Source organism: Chanodichthys erythropterus, chromosome 14 (assembly GCF_024489055.1).
Source record: "Chanodichthys erythropterus isolate Z2021 chromosome 14, ASM2448905v1, whole genome shotgun sequence".
NCBI classification, from domain to species: Eukaryota; Metazoa; Chordata; class Actinopteri; order Cypriniformes; family Xenocyprididae; genus Chanodichthys; species Chanodichthys erythropterus.
In genome coordinates, this window is record NC_090234.1 from 31,544,302 (window position 1) to 31,567,062 (window position 22,761).

At 38.5% G+C, this 22,761-nt stretch overlaps 2 protein-coding genes across 15 annotated transcripts in view; both read right to left on the reverse strand.

The window, feature by feature from the left end:
- The window catches only part of ankrd44 (ankyrin repeat domain 44), a 28,778-nt gene extending 19,618 nt beyond the window's left edge, over positions 1-9,160 (reverse strand). The window contains exons 1-3 of one of the 8 annotated variants that reach the window (XM_067408720.1): positions 8,698-9,160; positions 8,232-8,374; positions 1,280-1,363 (exon numbers count right to left, since the gene is read on the reverse strand). In XM_067408720.1, coding sequence (XP_067264821.1) covers positions 1,280-1,338 — 59 coding nt within the window. In that variant the 5' untranslated portion in view covers positions 1,339-1,363; positions 8,232-8,374; positions 8,698-9,160. Of the gene's footprint in view, positions 1-1,279; positions 1,364-2,018; positions 2,338-8,231; positions 8,375-8,697 lie in introns of those variants that run through there. The other 7 variants (XM_067408719.1, XM_067408715.1, XM_067408718.1 and 4 more) reach the window with 7 other exon arrangements.
- Positions 9,161-10,884: 1,724 nt separating this feature from the next.
- sf3b1 (splicing factor 3b, subunit 1) lies at positions 10,885-22,147 on the reverse strand. 7 transcript variants are annotated; one of them, XM_067408785.1, is made up of 25 exons: positions 22,019-22,147; positions 21,046-21,218; positions 20,841-20,942; positions 20,568-20,682; positions 18,520-18,599; positions 18,223-18,411; positions 17,611-17,860; positions 17,306-17,518; positions 17,083-17,204; positions 16,784-16,981; positions 16,431-16,532; positions 16,171-16,350; positions 15,987-16,073; positions 15,589-15,859; positions 15,329-15,474; positions 15,058-15,204; positions 14,844-14,969; positions 14,542-14,763; positions 14,280-14,462; positions 14,058-14,169; positions 12,467-12,587; positions 12,247-12,378; positions 11,882-12,154; positions 11,559-11,775; positions 10,885-11,459 (listed from the first exon to the last, which is right to left on the reverse strand). In XM_067408785.1, exons 1-25 carry the CDS (start codon positions 22,044-22,046, stop codon positions 11,301-11,303), a joined length of 3,948 nt encoding a protein of 1,315 aa, XP_067264886.1. In that variant the 5' UTR covers positions 22,047-22,147; the 3' UTR covers positions 10,885-11,300. The 7 variants fall into 7 exon arrangements, 6 of the variants coding, with proteins under 6 accessions (XP_067264886.1, XP_067264887.1, XP_067264889.1 ...); XM_067408786.1 differs by lacking the exons at positions 20,568-20,682; positions 20,841-20,942; positions 21,046-21,218; positions 22,019-22,147 and adding exons at positions 18,898-18,952; positions 19,501-20,486; XM_067408788.1 differs by lacking the exons at positions 10,885-11,459; positions 11,559-11,775; positions 11,882-12,154; ... (14 more) ...; positions 17,306-17,518; positions 17,611-17,860 and adding exons at positions 18,898-18,952; positions 19,501-19,558 and having other exon boundaries at positions 18,274-18,411.
- Positions 22,148-22,761: the final 614 nt, after the last annotated feature.

Below are 22,761 nucleotides of genomic sequence, written 5' to 3' on the forward strand. Positions count from 1 at the left end.
AATAGCGCACGCTTTGGTGAGAACTAAACAAATATTTAATTACTACAGTAGTAATTTCTCGCTAGAAATTACATCCAAAGTGGAAAATGTTGGTCAAAAAAGTACATTTACAAACTAACTGACCAGCAAATACAACTTTCAGACGGCATCTTTATTTTTCTAACTCAACCAACTGTCACAGAATGGAAAGCACAGGATTGTGGGATATCAAAGGCAGCAAAGGACACATCAATGCTGCCTTCAAAAATCAATCAAAGGAAGCTAACATTGAATTTGGATGTGCCTTGATGCCTTCCAACCTTGAAATGTGTCCTTCCAAGTGCCAGCATTTTCCAATTTTCGGATGCAGGCCTTGATTAATTGGTTCAGGTCTGTTTAATTAGGGTTGGAACTCTGCAGGACAGTGGCACTCCAGGAACTGAGATTGACACCCCTGGTTTGAATGGTAGTGTGCTTGGAGGTGTATACCATTTTTTTTAAATGGACAGAATAAAATGGACCAATAAAATGGACAGAAAATCCTTCTAATACATCTACAACCACATACCAAGTGCAAACAACTAATCATATTTTGCAAGCTGTGTCATAAACAAAAAGCTACTGTCTACTTTTTTTTTTTTTTTTAAAGGATGAGCCATTCTATATGTCTTGCCCTAACTTCCTGTTTCAACAGGATACCGACATCAACACTAAAATTGAATCATTCAAACCAGACTCATGTGATCTAAACAGTACATTCCAGCATTTTCAAACCTCAAAATCTTGTACATTTTCGATGCCTTTCAAAGCCTTCACAAAAAATAGGGCATAGACATGGTCACTGTTAAATGGAATATACTGACTGGGCGTCACTGCAAGGGATCCACCACAACAAAGGAGCATTGACTGGCTCTCTACAATCACTGATGGAGATGTCAATGTGTATTAATGTGCTCACACACTTGCGGTGGTGACATCTCAACGTGTCTATTGTCTGAACCTGTTTGCACATGCAGCCTGAAATTATGACTTGGACCAGCGGCTCAATAAAAAACATTCGGACAGCGAGCTAATTCTTGCTGGAGCCATTAGGGCGGACACAGACAGACAAGCAGAATAAATAAATATTCTGGAAGAAGAATGGCCTTGAAAACTGTTTTGTGTCCTGTCGCCTTTACTGAGACAAATGTATATAAATCTCTGGCTGTTTTCCAAGGGATTTCTCGACTATTGTGCTCCAGGAAACAAAGAGATGAGATGTAGTCATGTGAGAAGAAGAAGAGAAGAAACTTATTCATACCAGTCCATTGACGTCTTCAGATTTGCATATGAGCACACGAATCTCATCGGGGTCTCCATTAAAGATGGCTTGGACGAGGGGTGGCTGTGAAAAACAAGAGATTATTTAAGCGTGGTATTAAAGAACAAAAGCATGAAGCATCACTGTTATTATAGTTCATACAGTCATACTTAAGGTGCAGTCACATTTACTGTTGTTCAGTGAAAATCCAGTCACTTCAATATGAATTCAGGAATTTTTCATGAAAGTGAAAGATTTCCCAAAGCAGACTCCACAACGGTTTCAAGTTGGTCTTGTGTATCTGCTGTGCTGACCAACAAAAAGCTGCTTGGTTTGAAACTGACTCTGCTGCTACAATATTGACTATAGATAGATATATTGCAACTGCAACTTTTAAAAGTTGCAAATTTGAACAAATCCCAAATGCTAACAACCACCCAGAATGAAACCACCTATTATTGCCCTAGCAACCACATAGGAACACACTAAAAACCACTCAGAACACCTTCACATCATACAGAAACATCCTTCAACTACCATAACATTGTGGCAGCATGTTATACAACAGTAAGCACCACAATTTCTCCAGATTATCCTTGTGCCGATTACATAAACGTAATGTTTATATCTATTGGAATAACTTAAAGTTTGTCATTCAGTTCAAATGATAAGTTTCCGTTTCTCAGCATAAATCACTAACACAACCAGAGAAGTAAGCTTTGAAACCACACAGCCTCACCATTTCCATAAAATGGCGTCATAACAGGGAGGCCAAATCGGGACCCAAAGAGCCCCAAGGAAGCTTTGCACCACACACTGAATTAAAGTCATATTTCCTCTATAATTATCATCTTCAATCCTTGTTTATGAAGAGACTAAAAACTAAAGTAATCCCAAATATATTTAGTAACTGTATTTGCCAGTTATTTTCTTGAATTCAAGTGCCAAGTTCCAAACATTAATGGCAGCATAACGAAAAGCATGATAATCTGACATATGCGTGGGATAAGAGAGGTAGTTTGAGCCAAACTTGGCTACATCTATACTTCCAGTGTCTCTATCTGCAATAACCCCCACATCTCACTTCCTGTTGCTCTTTTTCACCTTCTCAGAAGCGACAGAGGAAGCGTGGAAAGCATTTTCACTTCCGCTATACAACAGAACACTTGCAGTCAAGCCAACATGCAAATGAACACACAGGGGTGGTTCAGGGCTCAACACAGGATGGGGAACTTTTAATGTCTTACCAGTATATCAGCACACATTGCAAACCCTATATGAACTGATAGCTGTAATGGAGTTACATAATGGCTTTTTGTAAATACAAGTTATGTTTATTGAAAAATATATATATATACAAAATTCTGACATGTCAAAATATGTTTCTAAGAAAAGCTTCTTTCACTCTTTGACTTTCTCTTAAACATGCACGCATACAAACAAAGGTGTAGAGACAACAGGAAATGTGTTGTTGAGATCTGCTCTATTTTCAGCTGCAGAAACAGGCCATCTCACACCCACTCACTTCAAACTCATTTCATCATCCATAAAAAAAACGATCTCTGCTGTGCCAATTCACCACAAGCCATCAGTCATTTCTGTTAGTCATTTCAAGTTACTCAGCTCTATAAAAGAACCAATGGCTGAACAATTTCATGCATTTTTCTTTTCATGCATCTTACCATATTATATATATATATATATATATAATATGTCTATATGTCTATATATATATATGAAAAATACAGAGATTTTATATCATATCATGAAAAAATCTTTTAGCTCTGTATTTTTCAGGTGCAGTCACAATAGTGAGAACTTTTGTGCAGAAAAAAAAGCTAATATAGTGTATTGATATGAAGCACAGCTCACACAGAAGCCACTTTCAAATCAAGCAACTTTCTGTTGGTCAACACGTGACCAACTTGAACCCGTTGTGAAATCTGAAATCCGTGGGGAAATCTTTCACCCTCATGAGAAATTCCAGTTTGTGTGGATTTCTATTAAAATGGCCCAGATTTCAAGAACGATAAATGTGACCTCATCAGTGTTGGGCTCCTTACTCAAAAAAAAATGTAATTTATTACTCATTACTGCTTTCAGAAGTAATATTATTACTTTACTTATTACTTTCTAACAACAGTAATCAGTTACACCACTAGTTATATTACGTTTCCTTTACGCCCCACAGTTGTTGTAATTGCATATCTTCCCCATAAAATTCTTCTAAAATGTTACTAACAACATATTTCTGCCTCATCATTTGACCAAAATCCACACAGGATCATGTTAAGAAGTTGTTATAAATATTCAATGGTGATTGAATATTAATTAATCTCATTAATTGTCATGTTTACCTTGAAGCTAATTGTAGCTATAATTTCTCTGTTACCCATATACCATTATATTCCATGATGCATTTTATCAAAAGAAATAACAGAAGTGTGTAAGAAAATGTTTCATTTTCCAAAAAGATTTTGAATTATATTAATATAATTTAAATCGGGATCAGAGGGATGTGGGTGGTCAAGCCATATAATGCCAAAGTAAAGTAATACTGACTGTGGAAGTTGTAAAAATCATAAAAATAAAATTTTCTAGGATTTATTGGATTGTTGAATTTCAAATCAGTAGGAGTTGAGGCATTAAAGGGTTAAAAACAGTACATGTGACTACAGTGGTTTAAACTTAATATTATAAAGCGACGAGAATACTTTTTGTGCGCAAAAACAAAAAACAAAATAACGTCTTTATTCAACAATATCTAGTGATTTCAAAACACTGCTTCGAAGCTTTATGAATCGTTCAAAAATGATAAAGTTGCTATTTTGTTATTTTTGGCGCACAAAAAGTATTCTAGTTGCTTTATAATATTAAGGTTGAACCACTGTACTCACATGAACTGTTTTAAATATGTCTTTAGTAGCTTTCTGGGCACTGAAAAAGGACGTGTTATTGCTGGTGATGCAGGCCTCACTTAGCCTTTAATTTGTGTTCCGAAGATGAATGAAGGTCTTACGGGTGTGGAACGACATGAGGGTGAGTAATTAACGACAGAATTCTAACCCTTTAAAAGTAACCAAGTAATGAGCTGTGGATTGTAACTGTAATATTATTACTGAAATCTTATTAGTAATTAGGGTTACACTTTATTTTACAGTGCTGTAGTTACATTGTAATTACTCAAATAAGTACTGAGTACTATCAAAGTCCCTTTAAGACAAGTCATTTCCCTCGGCGGCCATCTTTGAGACGCCTCTCGGGCATCCTGGGCATCATGCAGCTCCTATCTCTTTGAATGGGGAAACATCAGATTCTCCAAAACTGTTCGCCAACCTTACGATTAAATTTCATATTTGAAATCACCAATGAAATCTAATGACAACCGACTCATAAATTTAGTTTCTAAATGCTTGAATCATGACAAAAAAAAAAGATTTTTTCAGGCTGGATCAAGCTAATGCGCATGCGCAGACCTAAATGCGCGTCTCTTCGGAGGCGCGCGTCTGACTGTTTCTATAGAAACCGGTGATTCTAATGGCCGCTGAAGTGACGCGATGACTTCACCAGTCGGCGATTGGCTCTTATTTAGAAGGCGGGACTTATTCCGCCATATTGCGCGTTACACTTTCTCCCATTCAAAACAATACGAGTGACACGTCGTGTTATTCTATAGTCTTTGGTACTATTAATTAACTACATGTACTTACTATTATAGTTAGGGTTTGGTTTAGGGTTAGTTACTTGTAATTATGCACAATTTATTGTTATTACTAAAATAATTACATGTAGTAACGTGTAACTACAGCACTGTAAAATAAAGTGTTACCGTAATTAGCTACACTACTAGTTACTGTAAAAGGTAATATTATTACTGTAACTAGTTACTGCACAACACTGGACCTCATATTTACTGCAAGTTAATCATTAGTCTCAGTTCAAGAAATTTGAAAAGATACATCTGAGACCAAGCTGAAACATCTCCTGAGCGATAAAAGAGGAACATCTGAGCAATTACACTTTCTTCATATAAAAAAATACCCTTTAATAATAATTAGTTCACCATTGAGCTTCCAGAAATTATTTTCTTGGTGACATTTAAATAAGCAGAATTCGACAACAACAACATTCAATAAATTCAAGAAACCAAATGTTTAAGTTTACAAGGCATAAAAAAAAACACATGCACAAGATCAACAAATGTAAGATTTATAACACAGCACTGGCCTAAACTCTCTCACGCTGGCCCCGGGCCATCCTTATTGAGCTCTTTTATGAGTGCATTGAATCTATGAGAACACAATGTTGAATGCTCTTCACTATGAGATGTTGCCTCTGTCTTGATCACATACACAAGCACACATCTCGTCTCTCCCTGGAAAGAGAACACAACAGCTGGTGACAACAGTGCTGTCTGTGTTATGGCACCACAAAGCTTCGGGATGAGATTGCTGAGCACTGGCACAAGCAGGGATCTGGACGGGGCTCATCACAAATGAGGACATTCCCCGACCTCCCAGCACCACTCCTCGCCAAAGCCAAACACTCAAACACTGAAGCCTTTGTTGACATGCATAGGCTACACGGCCTCCCCATAACTCCCAGTCCCCTCGTCGCCCAATCGAAGTGAGCTAAATTTCCTTCTTAACCAATGAAGGCTGAGGTTTCTCCACTTTTGACACTGCAGGCTCTTCTTCAAAAGAGCAGAAATGAGGAACTGCTGATGTCTCATAAAAAATTAACTGCAAAACTGAAATCTAGTTCCTTGTGACAGTGTTTTTCCCAGATGTGTAAGCTCAGCATGAAATGGAAATTCACCCAATCTATTTTCTAAAGGCATGTTATTGATCTTATAGTGAACATTTCATCCACGCATATTTCTTTTTAAAATGTTTTTAAAGTGTAATGTTTAATCAAACACAAGCTTCCAGTGAAACAACAGACTTCTCCAATCACTTAAACCCGCACCTTTTCTTACAATTGACTGCAACTTCGCATTCAGATCTGACAACTGATGGATAGAACCAAAACTATAACTGTCTTTTTGGTTGGATGTGCAGTCACAATAACGTGTAAAAATTAAAAACTTCTATGTTATGAAGAGCATAACTGAACCAAGTCTTAAGCACTGACAAATAAGCGGTAAACACACTATCCTCTATTTCCTCCCTCTCTGGCTCTCTGAACTTGTGTCATATAACCCTCTGAGACTTAAAAAAAGCATGAGAGGGGAATGTTGAGATTCAACAACTTCCTGTTCCTTTCCTCTTTGGGGCAAAGTATGGAAATCAAACTGTACACAAGACCAAAATGACTGTAAACATTACTGACGCTCTGAACACTTAGTGTCACTTATTAACTTTCTAAATAAATGTCATGGGTTTAATGCAAGTTAAACTTCCTGGGGCATGGTGTCAATTACCACACAAAAAATTATTTCAACTTGTGTCTAAGTCTGTAAAAACAAACAAGACATGCGTTTATATTAATGCACTTTTAATGGAAGTCTGGCTAAGCACTGTGCCAGAATAAACGTTAAAATACACAGTTTTTATTGCCACAAGACTTAAACAACTTTACAACATTACACGCTTGAGATGTTCCTCATTTTTATGCCGCTTTGGATGAAATGTCTGCTAAATATATGAATGTAAAATGCAAATGTGTTAAAGTAATCTTCCAACTCCTGTCATGACACAAAAAATAAATCTACTCACCTCAGTAAATTATTCCCTTACCTTTGTTTATGCTTTATCTTTTAAGCATAAACGCAAGTACACTAAAGTTCATCCTCCTAAAAAAGTACTACCACCACTAAAGATTTATTTAGGCCAATTTTTCATACTAAGGACCCCCAAGTATGATGATACTCTTGTGAGGGACCTCATTGATAAATATAAAAGCAACTGTATGTTTTTCTGTATAAAAATCCAGTTTACAGCCTGAGGAAAATATTAAAAATAGTAATATTATGAAAGCAGCTAAATTAAATAATTGTTTCCAAAATTAAACAGTTGGCCTTTACATCATCATTATGCTAAAACAAACTATTTAAATATTTTCTGGAAAATATTTTACTTATTATTAAGAGTAAAAAAAAAAATGACAGCAATTAATTAAAATAAATGCCATGATTTTTGACCAGTGTTAAGAAAGCAAAAAATAATAGCTCAAATATGAACATGCACAAACAAATTAATTTAAGTGCCGTATCAAAAATATGATCTGAACACTTCTGCTTTTAAACCCTCTGGAATCGCTTACCCTTTTTGTAAATGCATTACTGTACACACAGGTTTGTTATTACAAATTGAAGGACAAGTTGGTGTTAGTTTCTGTGGCAATCAACAACATTCAGCTGTCGATAGTTTAACTTGTATGAATCCGAAACCTTCCTTTAACCGTATAGTGTGCGAACATTTAGTCTCTACACTCTCACAGCTGAAAAATCTTCTTGACCTTGACATGAAGTCCATGGGGCCCCTGATAGACATCAACTTACTGGTTGCAAGGACAACCTCCTAGAACATTTGCAATAGTGTCTGTCTAGATATGAGGGCATCACGTGACCATTAAGGAAATCGATCTACTCTTCACAAAAACTAAACCTTCTCACTTTTTTTCCCACCAAATGACACATGAAAATTTAACAATTAGTGGAGGTGACTAGACTCAAAAGATGGAACATATCATTCCAAGTGTGTAATATAGCTTACATAAATAAATAAAGCAGCAGTATTCAATATATCACTGATAATATCAGATGATAATGAATTCAGTCTTTTACTAACTAGGCTGCAAACACAGAGCATTGTTGGAACCTAAATGACTGCTAATGTCTCAACAAAAGATTCAGTGAACAATCAATCATGATGTTCGTGACAAAAAGGAACTTGACAATCTGAGCTTTAACTGGGTGGAGCTCAACCATATATATTGGTATTCAACTTACACTAGTTAAAACAGAAAACTGACTAGGTGTGCTGATAATAATGAATTTAAGCCGTTTTCCTCTCGAAACCTGGATCGGTGTGCAGATTATATCAACATCAGCATCACAGCACACTACAGCAGACAGCAGGAAGTTTGTTCTCTCTAGATGAAAGCAGATAATTTTACACAAGTTATGCAATAAATGTGAACGAATTGCTCACGGTGTTACCATTTTTGTCTTTCAGGAAGAACTTAATCTTCCAAAAATAATGTCGTTTTAGCAAAATCCATGACAGCAGAAACAGACTTGCATGTGCTGACATGCATTTTTATATGGCTTATGCAATACATCATTCAGTTTCTGCAGCAAGAGCATCACATTATGCTTATTATGTTCATTATGTGTATTAGTTAGATCAAAGCAGCATGCCATCTTCTAATTGAGCAAAAATACATTGTTAATTCAAAAAGCCTTGTGCAATTACCTGGTCGACTAGTTTAAGAACAGCCATATCATGTGAAACTGTACATCCAAACTCTTGAAAAGACCTGGAGGTGAAGATTAATAAAATCCAGACGAGGCTGTTCGCTTTTTTCACGGGAGGATGATCCTGCACAATGATGTGGCATCAAAGCTTGCTTCCTGCTTTGCTGTGGATCGCACCCTCCAGGGGCCCGGGGTGATGTGACGGCCGTGGCCGGGTCTGCAGGCGTTATCTTCGGTAAGAGGGAGCAGCTGTGGCCGCTGCCTCACCACCAGCGCTCCGGCGCTCCGGGAAAGAGGAAAAGGGGAGGGAGGAAAGGATGCGAGGGCTGCTGTAAACAATCCGCATTTACAGCAGTGGCAACAGCAGCGATACCGATTTCCGATATTATATCCCACTCACTTATGTTCTGCGTTATGTATTCATTCGTTAGAAAAAAATACAGGAAGTCAGCGTTTTTTGTATGCTTCCCCCTTGCTATTTTCAGGATCCTACTATGGCGAAGGTCTGTCTTATGAATATTAATAAGGTTCCCAAGTTGGCAATTGATTGGCTGAAAGGCAGACGCTGTCAGAGTGGGCGCTGTTGAGATGGCCAATTAACGAATCCTACTGCGGACTTATGAATCAACTACCGTTTCATGAATATTAATTAGGATATGTGACTGGATGCTTCAGGGAGAGTAGGAAGTAACGTCACGAAAACCTGATTGATATTCATGAACTATTCAGTCACCATAGTAGGATTTGTAATTTCGTTTCTCCTTCTGTATCTGATGCACAGTATTGTCAGTTCTTCCGAGGGGCCAACATCATCTCGCCTCACTGATGCCCTCACTAGTCTGACGAACAAATGAATCATTCTAATGAATCTGTTTTTTTTAAATGATTCGTTCAGTGAGTGATGAATCGTGAGTCGTTTTAGTGTCCGAACGAACCGATTTGCTGAATCAGTTCTCAGAATACAGCTATCTCATCTGTTTGAGTGAATATGGATTTGTTTTATCATAATAAATTTTATGGTGCCCGACTTTCAGGAAGCTTGTACGGTTTGTAATTGTCATTGAATCTTTTGATTTACACTTAAATGGAAGATGAACACTTATGTGATTAGATTTTAAACTTTGTTTTAATTTTCTGTTCTATATTAGTCTCGTTGTTAATAAATGACTGCACTGCATTTTTCAAGGAATGAACTTGAAAACAGGAACTTGCCCACAATGTCCCTGGAAGCAAATATCAGTGTTTGTTTGTGCTCTGCTGGATGACATCACCTAACAGACTGTGTGTTACTGACTGATAGAGAGGCTATATTTAAAGAGTTTGGCCTGACAGGTCAAAAGGAGATCACAGGAAGTAGCTGTTGCGTTTACACAGGAGGATATAGTGAAATTAAATTATTTCCTAAAACATTTTAATATTTAATAAAAACAGAGGAAAGTTTGAGTTCAAACATTCCCAAATTTCCCAAAGTCTTCAAGGTAAAAGGCATATGTTTTTGATCCAAATCATTCTTTTATTTAAAATTAGCAGCCAAGGAACATTGAGCAAAAAATAAAAAAAAAAATAAAAAAAATATTTTCCGTCAAGATCAGCTCATATAGTGCAGACCACGATAAACCCCATTGTTTACAATTTCATGGAAAAGAGCAGATGTTATCAGAAAGGATGGATGTAAAAACGATGTCTGAAAATTCTCTACTCGAGTACAGCCTCACATTGTTTCAAATTGAGAAACTCCAGGACCCTCATGTTTGTGCAGAACCACAAATGACATTCTTCCCTCTACGTCTGCTGTTATGTCTAAGCAGAATGTGGGAAATAGGCAAACAAAACCTCATAATGGATGCATTTAACCAACATCCTTCCACAAGGAAATAGAAAAAATAAATATTGTACAAAAAAAAAAAATTCAAACTATAAATTTTTAAAAATATGGTAAGCTTTAACAGTACATGACTTAGGTTTAAATAGTCTTGTAATAAGCTTGATCAAAGGTCTATGTTCACTTGTGATTTTTCAAATTCGAATGTTAGGAATGATTTTACCAATTGTGATTTTACAGGTGATGAAACTTAGCCAGTTTTAGACAACATCTAAAAGGACTTAACACAAAAATAAAATAAAAAATAAATCAGGACTTAATTTGGTTGTGCTAAACCATTAAAAACATCACAGAGGAGCTCAATGACTTTTAATACACAAACGTTTATTCAGCCAAACTAAGCAACATTATAATAAGAACAAATGTGACTGAGCAAGAGTGAACTTGACAGACCAGCACAAGTCTCAAGTTAAAAGACTTACTGAAGATAAATCACATTCCTCAGAAACTCTGCTACAACCTTTACTGTCACTGTGCATGGTGCCACGCCGTAAAAACAGAAACGTCTAATCCAAAGATCTAAAAGCGTCACATTGACAGATTCTTTTTTTCGACATTTTTCTGTTTTTTTAATAAGAAATTAATTTTAGACCACAGAATCTGTGGCACTGGTTGCAATCTACCAGAGAACATAAAAAAACGGACCAAGTCCTATAAACCATGAATTAGACAGATATAGGAGAGAGAGAGAGAGTGCACATGTAAGGGGGTAAACATATTCACAGGAAGTAATCCAGCTCATAGCGAACGTATGAGTTCTTCTCATCGTTGAAGACAAGAGGATAATGTGCGATCAGTGCGTCCTGGGAGCCGATATAGATGGAGTTGTAGATCTTCCAGTACACGTCACGCACTTTGCGAGCAGGATGGAACAAACCCTATTGAGGGAGAAAAAACATTGAGCCATTAGATAACATTTTTTTAAATATATAAATAGCAAACAAATGTGCAGATTCCATGTTGGAAGTGAAATGTACCTGTAAGCAATACTGCAGCATGCGGCAAGGTCCAATTGCCACCCGCAGACCCTCGAGGGCCCCCATTACAGCTTGGATGACATGAGGAGACGTTTCAAAGACATTGGGCCAAACATAGTTGAGCAAATGATTGAGAGAATCTTCACAGCCAAAGCCATAAACTCCCAGAGACATATGCTGCACCACAGCACTGGCTGTTTGTCTGTGTACTAGATCCCTGCAACCGAAAGCAGAAATACAGGAAGTTATAGAGTACTATTGAAAACAATCTGCATGTTTTAAGCGGCAACTGTCTTGTGAAAAGCAACAATCTACTTCCTTACCTATCCATCAGAGCATCCTCCAACAGGGGTGTGACGGCATAGATGTAATCTTTGCCCATTTCACCAATATACTCAAAAAGGAAAGACAGAGACTTTAGGACACCGTTCTGAACGTTAAGCTCAGGAACACGGTACTCATTCATCAACGCAGGAAGCACGGTGAATGGCGAACACGTCTCGGCCACGATAGCAATGGCTACCGTTGTGCACACACGGTTCTGACGCTCCTGCACCTTCAGATTGTTGAGCAGTGTGGCCAACACATCGTGAGGACTAGAGGATTAAGAACAGGACAAATTAAAAGTCAACATTTTCATACCTCTAATAACAGATTCTGCATTACCAAGAAGGATTTTGTCCTTTACCCAATGGCCTTGGCGATGTAGCCGAAAGTGTTGACAGTAGCTCTGCGGATGGCCTTCTTGTGGGCTTTCAACAACTCCAGCAATTCAAAACAGATTCGCATCCATTCCCTGGCAGACACGTACTCAGCACCCCTGGAAAGGACACAATGCGTTTAGGAGGCATTATCAGAATTTTTCAAAAGTTAATGGCTTAAATTCTGTGAAGAACCATAGGACTGACCTGTCAGCGATTCTGCCCACTAGATCAATGCAGTTCTCCTGCACCTTCTCATGTCTGTTCTTCAAGATGGGAGTCAAACGTGGAAGCAGGTCTTTGATAGGTGGGGTCATCTTGTGCATACCTGAGAACGGGACATTTAAACATTTATTCAAAGTCAACAGAAAGCAAAGCAGTAAAAAACTATATTCAAATTTATCAAATTTATTAACATTGATGCACCAAAATGAGTTTAACCAAATCTGAATTTAGAGTTTCCATTTAGCTGCAAACCAATACCGAAAATATAGTTTGGAATTGTGTAACTGAACTCGGAATGCTGTTCAGGATGTTGTGGTAAAGTTCCTTGAGATGCCTCTCAATATTTAAATTGAACTAATTTTACATACTGCTACTCTAGCATCATGTTTAACAGTTGTAACTTATATACTTTGTGCACAAAACAGATGCTGAAAGTCAAATAGCATCATCAGAAAACCAATAATTAAAGGTGGCCTAGAATTTAAAAAAAATATTTATCTTGGCATAGTTAAATAAAAAGAGTTCAGTACATGGAAATGACATACAGTGAGTCTCAAACACTGTTTCCTCCATCTTATATAAATCTCATTTGTTTAAAAGACCTCCGACGAACAGGCAAATCTCAACATAATACTGATTGTTACGTAACAGTCGGGGTGTACGCCCCCAATATTTGCATATGCCAGCTCATGTTCAAGCATTAGACAAGGGCAGGACGTCTGGATGTGCACAGCTGAATCAGACTAGGTAAGCAAGCAAGAACAATAGCAAAAAATGGCAGATGGAGCAATAATAACTGACATGATCCATGATAACATTTTTTGTGATATTTGTAAATTGTCTTTCTAAATGTTTCATTAGCATGTTGCTAATCTACTGTTAAATGTGGTTAAATGTGGTTAAAGTTACCATCGTTTCTTACTGCATTCACGGAGACAAGACTTGTTGTTATTATGCAGTCTGTGTAATTCATAAATAACTTCATTCTTTATAAATCTCTCCAACAGTGTTTAATGTTAGCTTTAGCCATGGAGCACCATCAAACTCGTTCAGAATCAAATGTAAACATCCAAATAAATACAATACTTACACGATTAGACATGTTGTATGACGAACACTTTGTAAAGATCCATTTTGAGGGTTATATTAGCTGTGTGAACTTTGTTTATGCTGATAAAGGCAAGCGCGTGGGCGGGGAGCGTGAGCATTTAAAGGGGCCGCAGCCTAAATCGGCTCATATTTAATGATGCCCCAAAATAGGCAGTTATCGGGGTATCAAAATCGGGGTATTTTGAACTGAAACTTCTCAGACACATTCAGGGGACACCTTAGACTTATATTATATCTTTTGAAAAGACGTTCTACGGCACCTTTAATCATTACGTTTTAAGTCAATGATTTCAGTCCTTCAAAACGATTATGGTGATTTTTGCTGCGCTGGATGAAAATGTTTGGTTGCTGAAATTTCAGTGCATTACTAAAAACAAACGTTGTTGTCAAAGTTTAATACTTTGGAGTAATGCATCAAGGCTAGCAAGCGCACTACTAATGAAATGTTTTTGCCAACACTCACCAATGACATTGACGATAGCTTTAAGAGCTCCAAGAATGCTACCCAGCACTTCTGGGTATTCTTCTCCCAGATACTCGTACAACACCACACCCAAATGGCCCATGAGCTTTTCCTACAGGAAAATGTCAGAGCAGGATATACATTAGTAAGCACTATAAATATTTTCATTTAACCAGTATAAGTATTTTCCAGTCCATAAATGAACATAAGGGCTTCCCTCACCTCTTGGCATGTCTTCATGACCACCGCTGTGCGAGAAATCAGGTCAGCAGCCTGTTGACGGACTTTGGCGGATTTGTTGTTGAGACGCCACAGCACTGTACCGCAGATCTGAGGCAAGTACGGTTTAACTCTCTTACCAAGAGCATTCACCACTGTACCAAAGCCATTCAGCATCACAGAGTCCTGGAGATACAGGCAAAATTATAATGCAAGAAGAGTTAAAGAGCAGGATTGTTTAACTGCAGCAATGTCTGAAACTCACCTCAGTGGTCTGTTCCTGAAAGGCGTACAGGATACCATCAATAAGCTGCTCCTCAAGTTTGTGATCGATGTCAGCAGCACCAAGGTTGCCCATGATTTTCTCAATGGTCTCCATCACCATCTTTCTGTACTGCTCAGCTTCATCCTTCAAGTCATCCACGATACGGGAGATAATCTCAGCTGCGCCTACCTTATTGGCCAGCTCCACTGTAGTGTCCACTAACTGTAAAGCAGGTAAAAAGACAAAGTTAAATGTGTATTGATCATAGTTATAGTTTTTCCTAATTAGGTGATCTCACAAACCTGTCTGTAGTTGCGCCTATCCAACGCCATTCTGTGCTGCCAGAAATGTTTAAAGAAGGGTGGCAAGATCTCTGTTTTAATGTAATTGGCTTCCACACCATCAGTGCCACAGCACTGCTTCACCACCTAAAATGTAAAAGAAAAAAAGGTTAGCCTAAAATGTTCAGAAAATCACGTTTTTAATGCTTCCGAATAGTTTTTTTCCCTGACGCACCTTGAGGACAATCTTCTTCATCTCCTCGTCAGGAGACTGGAACTCTCGGATGAGGATAAGCATCACTTCTCTGGTGTAATAGTTGGCATATTCAGCATCCATCAGAGGAATCAAATATCCAATAGCTTTCAAAAAGGCAGCAAGACCCTGAGATAACACAAAAATAGTGTTAAAAACATTTACTAAAAATAATCCTTTTAACCTACATTTGAAAGCAAACTTACGGTACAAATAAAACAACTACAATTTTCCACTGATCAAACATGCTCACCTTGCCTCTGTGTTGCCTGATACCTTTCCAAAGAGGTTTCAGCACAGAATCAAAGGACTCGATACCGTACGGCGTAGCAGCTTCAGCCAGGGCAGCAATAGCCAGAGCACTGATGGTTCGCACTTTCTGCTGCTCATCCACGAGACCTGAGGGAAAAACAACAGATTGAGAGTGGCCCATATAGCAGACAATGTTGAAGAATTTCGGTACACCCAAATACAGATGGAGTCGGACAGACTTCACCACAATGCCATACTAACCATGCTCGATAATCTCCACCAAGCTGCGGAGATGGGGCAGGATAGCACAGCCCATGAGAATAGCGATCTGCTGTACAATCTTGATGCCTGTGTGACGAGCCTGCCAGGATTTCTTGCTCTTGCAAACAGCCTTGAGGAAAGGCAGGAGAGACGGAATGCCCAGGGCAGACGCCACGACGGCAAAAGCACGAGCTGTTGTATTTCTCACATACTCGTCCATGTTGTCAATGTCAGGCCTCATGGTGGAAATCATGGTGGCCAGACCGGCAGCCTGAGAAAGAAGAAATGTAGATTTGATTAAGGCATTAATAATTTCAACAATTAATTAATAACTGTTACCAATGGGATAATGTTATCAACCAAAGATGATATTTGCTATTTTAAGTCAACCATCTTACCTTTGCCAAGTTGGAGATGATCTCTCTACCCTCTACTCTAGCATAGTAATCTTCATCAATCAACAAAGGCTCAATCACCACAAGAATCTGCAAGAACAAACAGGCAAGTTAGAAAAGACCAATGAAAAGGAACATTTCTCCACTCAAGTTTTAAAACTGATGCTTACAGGTAACTTGGACTTACCTTGTGTACGTATGGTCGAACCAAGTCATCAAGTTTGTAGAGAATACGATCAATGACTTTCACCAATAGATGACGCTCTTGGTCCTCCAGTGTAGGAGACATCAGCAGTGGCAGGATCTGGTTAAATAGGGGTCCTGCACCAAACTCTCTGGCCTTATCTGTGATTTGACGAAGAGCAGCCTGAAAGGAGAGAGCTCGTTAGGGATCATATTTGCAAGATTACATGTTACAGTCCATTAAGTTTAAGAAAGGATACTAACCTTTCTCATGGGAGGTGTTCCATTCTTGATCTTCAGAAGCAGCTTCATGATCTTGCGCTCCTTCTGTTCTTCTGGACTGAGGGTGGACTCATCAACTTCAACCTGCAAACAGAGATGGGGTAATCAGTCAAAAAAAGAATTCAAAATCATATTTTTATTAATATGCTTATTGCAACAACAAATTTGAAAACTACCACTGTTGCTCATGCAGCTGCTGCTACTACTAATGCTAATAATTATTATTTAAAATATTAATTACTAAAATAATAATAATAAAAGACTACAATTTTTTTTTTTTTTTTTAAGTATCTCAAAATTGTACATGGGATATCATTGTTGTACATGTGACTCACCAACAGTTTGTCAAAGTACTGGATGTCATCTGGCTTGAGGAAGGGCAGGTTTCCAGAGGGCTGGTCATTGACTTGTTTCATAGATCTGTCCTCTGTTTGCATGTGGAAGCCAGTCATTCCTCCGATAGGGGTGGGAGTGGCAGCTAGTTTACGCGCCGGGGTGCGGATGGGCACATAGCCTGCTGGTGGAGGCAGCACCTAGAGGAATAGGCAGATGAAAACCAGTCAGCAACAGAGGAATGTTAACCAATTCATTTTCAGACAGAAACAAAAGGTGTTCTATAGATGTAATTACATACTTTGTATCCTTCTGGAAACATGGCATCCAGTTCCTCATCAGTCAATGGGCGGTTCCTCTCATCAATCTCTCGCTCCCAGCGCCAAGCCTGCAGCTGTTCTGGAGTCATGCTCATCAGGTGGCCTGCAAACATAGAAAACTTTACAGCAATGTCCACAAATTGATGCAAAAATCATCATTAAATTCAACAACTACAGAAATAAACAACAGCATTGGTCCTGTACCTGGAGTGGGCGTGGCCATATTCATGGCAGGTGTACCCAGAGGGGTTTTTCCAGGGGTGAGCAGAGGAGTTGAAGAGCCCATCTGACTGGCTGGTGTTTCATCCCATCTTGACTTCCTCTTGCTTGCACCCGGGGTGGGCGTCTCACCCACTGACTCATCTCCTCTATCTGTACGTGGAGTCTCAGCCCAGCCACTGCCATGACCAGGTGTCTCTGAAACACAAAATAAAAACAACTTATAACCACTCTGCTTTAAGTACCTACTATTAGAAATTGTGCAACAAAATGGACAGAAAATAAAAAACCTCTCTCTGTCTTTGGCGTCTCGTCCCAGCGGTTTTTGCGCACGCTGGAAGAGGCCCCTCCATGTCCAGGAGTGGCATGTCCAGGGGTGTCTCGACCAGGTGTGGCAGCTCCAGCTGGGGTGTGACTCGGTGTGGGCTCCCACATACGGGTACTCGGAGTGGCTCCCGGGGTCTCGCTACCTTTGGGACGGCCTGGTGTCTCGTCCCAACGACTGTTGGAAGGTGTGTGTCCGGGTGTATGTCCGGGTGTCTGGGTAAAGTGAAGATCATGATTAGCAATATTCCTGGGTTAAGTGGCTTTGTGATAATGTTGTTTAAGCTGCAACAACTAATTGATAAATATAATAGATAATGAAAACGTAAAAATTTACACTTTGATGAATTTGATTAATAATGTTTGTACATTGTGCACAAAAAAACATTCCCCAGTCTTGTGCCTTTACAGTAGGGAATAATGCATATGTATGGGCAAAACGCATTTTAAATACAGCGAAGGAAACTAATGCATGAACCAAGTTGCCCAAATATGAGAATACTTTTTATTATGTTCTCTAAACAAACTCGTAAGCATATAAGTTGCAGCCCTAACATTGTTAGAGAAAACAGACTGACTTCAGAAGATCCATCTGCCTGGTCCCAACTGGACATTTTTTTGGGTGTGGCGTTGCTGGGGGTTTGGTCGGCTGTCTGATCCCAGCGACGTTTGCGTTTGGCCACAGCAGCCTGAGCAGCAGCAGAGCCGTTCACTGCTTTCAGCTCTCCAGATTTTGCTTTCTCTACCATCTGCAGCCTGATCTCTCTCTGTAGAAAGTAACATGGACAGTTTTAGTCAAAGGAAAATCTATCAATTTTACTTTGTGACTTTTTGAACACTAAAAAACAAGCACAATGACGATGAGAAACATTTACCTCTTCTTTGGACAGATGCTGCTCCTTCATAACATCCATGTACGTCCTGACCTGCATCTTGGGGTCCGGTGTTTTGCCCCCTATGCGAAAGAGCACCAACAAAATGCGAGAAGGTCAGCCAAGTGAGTCTCAAAACCAATGTTTTCACACACAAAACACTACAGTCAACTGTCCCTGAATAGATGGCCTTAAATGTTTAAATTACTGTCCTCTCATAACACAAAACAACCCTAGGCAATAAAAGCTAAGCACTCTTTACAGTCATACATTAAGAACAGGCAGGTACAAAGAGGTTTCTGTTGCTTTTAAGAGGAGATAAGGAGAGGATATAGCCATCACTGATGCAGGGTCCTGGGCTGCGCTCTCCAGAATACGTACACTTTCAGTGCCAAGGGTCCCTCTGCAGTCAGACTTCAACCGGCAGAAAAGAAGCCTAGAAAATTTCTCTTTACCATTAGTAACACTTTGGAAAAGGGTTTGAACTCACACACACAATAGCATACCACCTGTTCTGCTCTTGTCACTCATTTATAAACAAAAATGGGAAAAAAAAAACCTTGTAGTATTCAAAACCGGATTTCTACATTTATTTTACTATATGTGTTGCAGTCAGAGACACTGAACACTCCGGGGAATTCTAATAAAATCTTTAAAAAGTAAAGCACAAACAGATTAAGGACTTAAAACGCACACTTGAGTGCATAATGGTGCATCTGGTTTCATTAAAAAAATAAAACTATGATGAATTGATTTTAAAAAAAAGTTGAAATGAGAAGGGAGGACATGAAGTTGTGAAAATTGTCCTTGATGAGGCCTTAAAAATAACATAACTTCATAAAAGTAATAAAATTTAAAAAAAAGTTTTGTGAAACCATGGTGGATTCCCCTGAAAGGCCCTCTGGCCTCACACCAGAGCAAAACAACCAACTATGGTCTTGATTTATCTGATAAACACGCTTCTTTTTGTTGACCATAACCTACACAGGACGAGTTGCTGCACCCTTAAGAGAGTGCAGACAGGACTGGCATAGCAGTACTGCTGTAGGAGAGAAATTAAGGACAGTTAGTATGGGCCTGTGGAATCTTGGTACACAGATTCTTCAATAGATATATCTCTATTTTATAATAATAAAATAGAAATATATTTACACAACAGTTTTGTAAAGCTTCCTCTGTCTGGGACTACATGCAAGATGTTTTGCCTGATCCAGAATCAATTCCCTCCCATAATCTGATCCTGAATGTTGCAGTTTTGAAAGTGTGCAGCCTGTTTAAATATGTTCTGAACTTCCTAAACTCCTTGCTAATTTGTAGCAGTATAAGCACCCACAGGCCATAGGTTTAAAGATGCTAAAATAGCTGGAAAAATTTTATTGGATGTTCAATTTGACTTTGTAACACAATGCAACCGGTAAACACAGTTAATTGTAATGTTTGTCCACAGGTGGCTCAAGTTTATTTAGAGTTCCACTCTTTTTGGGGAAGAAGAAAAAAAAAAAAAATTACTCATTTTGACACATCAGAGGTGTCTAGAAAACATGCCATTGGGCAAATATCTAGAATATATTATGGAACAAGTGAAAAGTGAAAATAAAACTAACTGCACAACAACAGTATGCTGCAGCCTCTGGTAATAATAAACCTTTGCTAATGCTTCAAAGTGTCTGTGTTGGAGATGCCTGACTATTGTACTGCCTGTTTCACACAAAAAAATACATTAACCCTTCGAACAACACACCTACCTGCAACTTATGCCTGGATGAGACGGATGACACCACCCAATCAACTGTCTCCCAAAACCTTTGCTGCCCAACTCATTTATAACCATTAATCCATCATAATTAGCTCTCAGTGCATTCTATTAAATTATATGTGTCTTACGGAGACAGTCTTACAGGTCAGTTGAGTCCAGAGAGCAAGCTGTTGGGTGGTGTTCGAAGGGTTAAGCAGCAAAAAAAGCCGGTCTGGACCAGAACTTCATGGGCAGAGTAAATACTGATCGGCATGGACAGATAAAATAAACAGGAGAATGATGGTGTGAAATTTACCATCAGCAAACGGGTCATGACGCTCTGGGGAGATGATCATCTTTTGTCTGCGTTTCTTGTACTCGTCCTCGCGGTCCGAAATCTTCTGTGGTCTGTGTTCAGCAAAAGGATCATACTGCAGGGTGGGCAAAAAAGAGAATATTGTATAATCACAGTTTTATAGACTACAACAAACGCATTTGGGAAATACATAAAGTGAAGCTTCATTGAAGACTTCAACAAAGCAAAACAAAAAGAATGTTGGAACTTGAAGATGAAAAACCTGTTAATTACCTGCTCATCTGACTGAGGAATGGAATTGAGAATTGCAACCGGTGCATGATATCCTGGTTTCTTCTGTCCAAGCAGACTTGTGGAAGAATCTTCATCATCATCCTGAAATAAAAATAGAAGGGATCAGAAACATCACCATGATGTACTTTGCACATTCTGACATGGATTCTTCTAAAACTATTCAGAGCATTATGTCATCACTTACTTCTTCCTGCTCATTGGCAGCAATTGAAGTCACATATCCGGCAAAGCGGCTGTCACTGCCTCCGTAGATCTCCTGGTCATAATATCCAGTGGAATCAAGCCCGACTCCCTGATCAGCTCCCTCTGCCAGGGCGGCTTTCATCCCCTGGATTTCCAGGATCTGAGCCTCTATGTCTAAGAAAAACAACAACCAGAGATCAGAACCCCAAACTACCTATAAACTGCTTTCAAATATTTTTAACTTTCAAGAAATTCTTGAATAATTTCTATGTGACCCATATAAAATCTATCTATATATCTATATATCTATATCTATATATCTATATCTATATATATCTATATCTATCTATATCTATCTATATCTATATATATATATTATATAGATAGAGAGATACATCGCAATCTACTATAATATAAACAACAGTGAGTAATGTATATTGTTTATTTTACATAACAGGGATTAACGCGTTTTACATAAACAGCATATATCTGGACAATGAATACTACTCATATTTCTACAAACTAAAGTTTGCCCATTCTGTGGTTTGTTATCTACAAAGAGGATTAAATTGAGTGTGGAATGGGAAAACTTTAGTTCTGTGTTTGACTGTGTTTGCAACGCCATTTTGGTTTCAATACATCGGCGTTTAACCAGTGTATTTAAACATGTACACAGTGAAGGCAGACAAACTGCATAAGGAGTAATACGTATTTCTGCAAATGAATGTTAGATATAACTCTGCTATAGACCACAATACAAATCTCCAGGATTTGTTGATATTTCTCATGTGCGCCACGGCCAAGTTTTATTCAACGACCAGACGCCATATTCTATTCACCGCCTCAAACTGCTCTAATTCTGCTTATTTCCCGCTAATTCCACTTTTAAGACAAGAAACTGCACCCCAACTACAATATGTATGTATGAACGACAAAATACGATACATTCTTAAGTAACAATTGAATAAATTTACCGTCATGTGTTTTGGCGATCTGCGCCATTTTCGTGCTGCTGTGTGCGCCTCAGTACCGGAAGGCCTTTGACTGCACATCCGACTCTACTGCGGTCACAAGAACGCGCATGCGCAGAGCACAAGCACCAGACGTCAACACAGCTGGCAAAATTCAACATTCTGTAGTCTACCCCCTCTTTACTTGAGAAATGTAGCAATAGTGAGGCTTTCTTTGTGCGTACATTTTTACATTGCAGACTCCAAGATATTGATTTTCAAGATAAAATGCATTGAAGATATTTATAACATACCTTAATTAATGAAATATTTATGTGGCAAAGACCACATTATTCCGAGCAATGGCATAAGGACATGTTATTTTCATATCTCCATACGGTACAAAAGAGCAGCTGTTCTAAATCTGATCCAAGCAGAAGGATTATATAAAACTAATATAAAATTATATTGTTTCAAATGGATACGTTACAGTGAAGCAGAGATTCAACTACAGTTTTTAAAAGCATTATGGAGAATCAAGAATAGCGTACATTTTCTCTGAAATGCACTTTTGAAATGATTTTGAAAAACTGAATAAAAAAACATTCAGCATTTACTGATATGAGCCAAGTAATGGCGTTAGTTTGGATCTGGAAGAAATACATAATGTACATGATATATAATTTGTATAATAATTTTATTATTTTAAATATTCTAGTTATTACAAATTAATAAATGTGAGGTTAGCGATCAGCTGCCAGGCAATT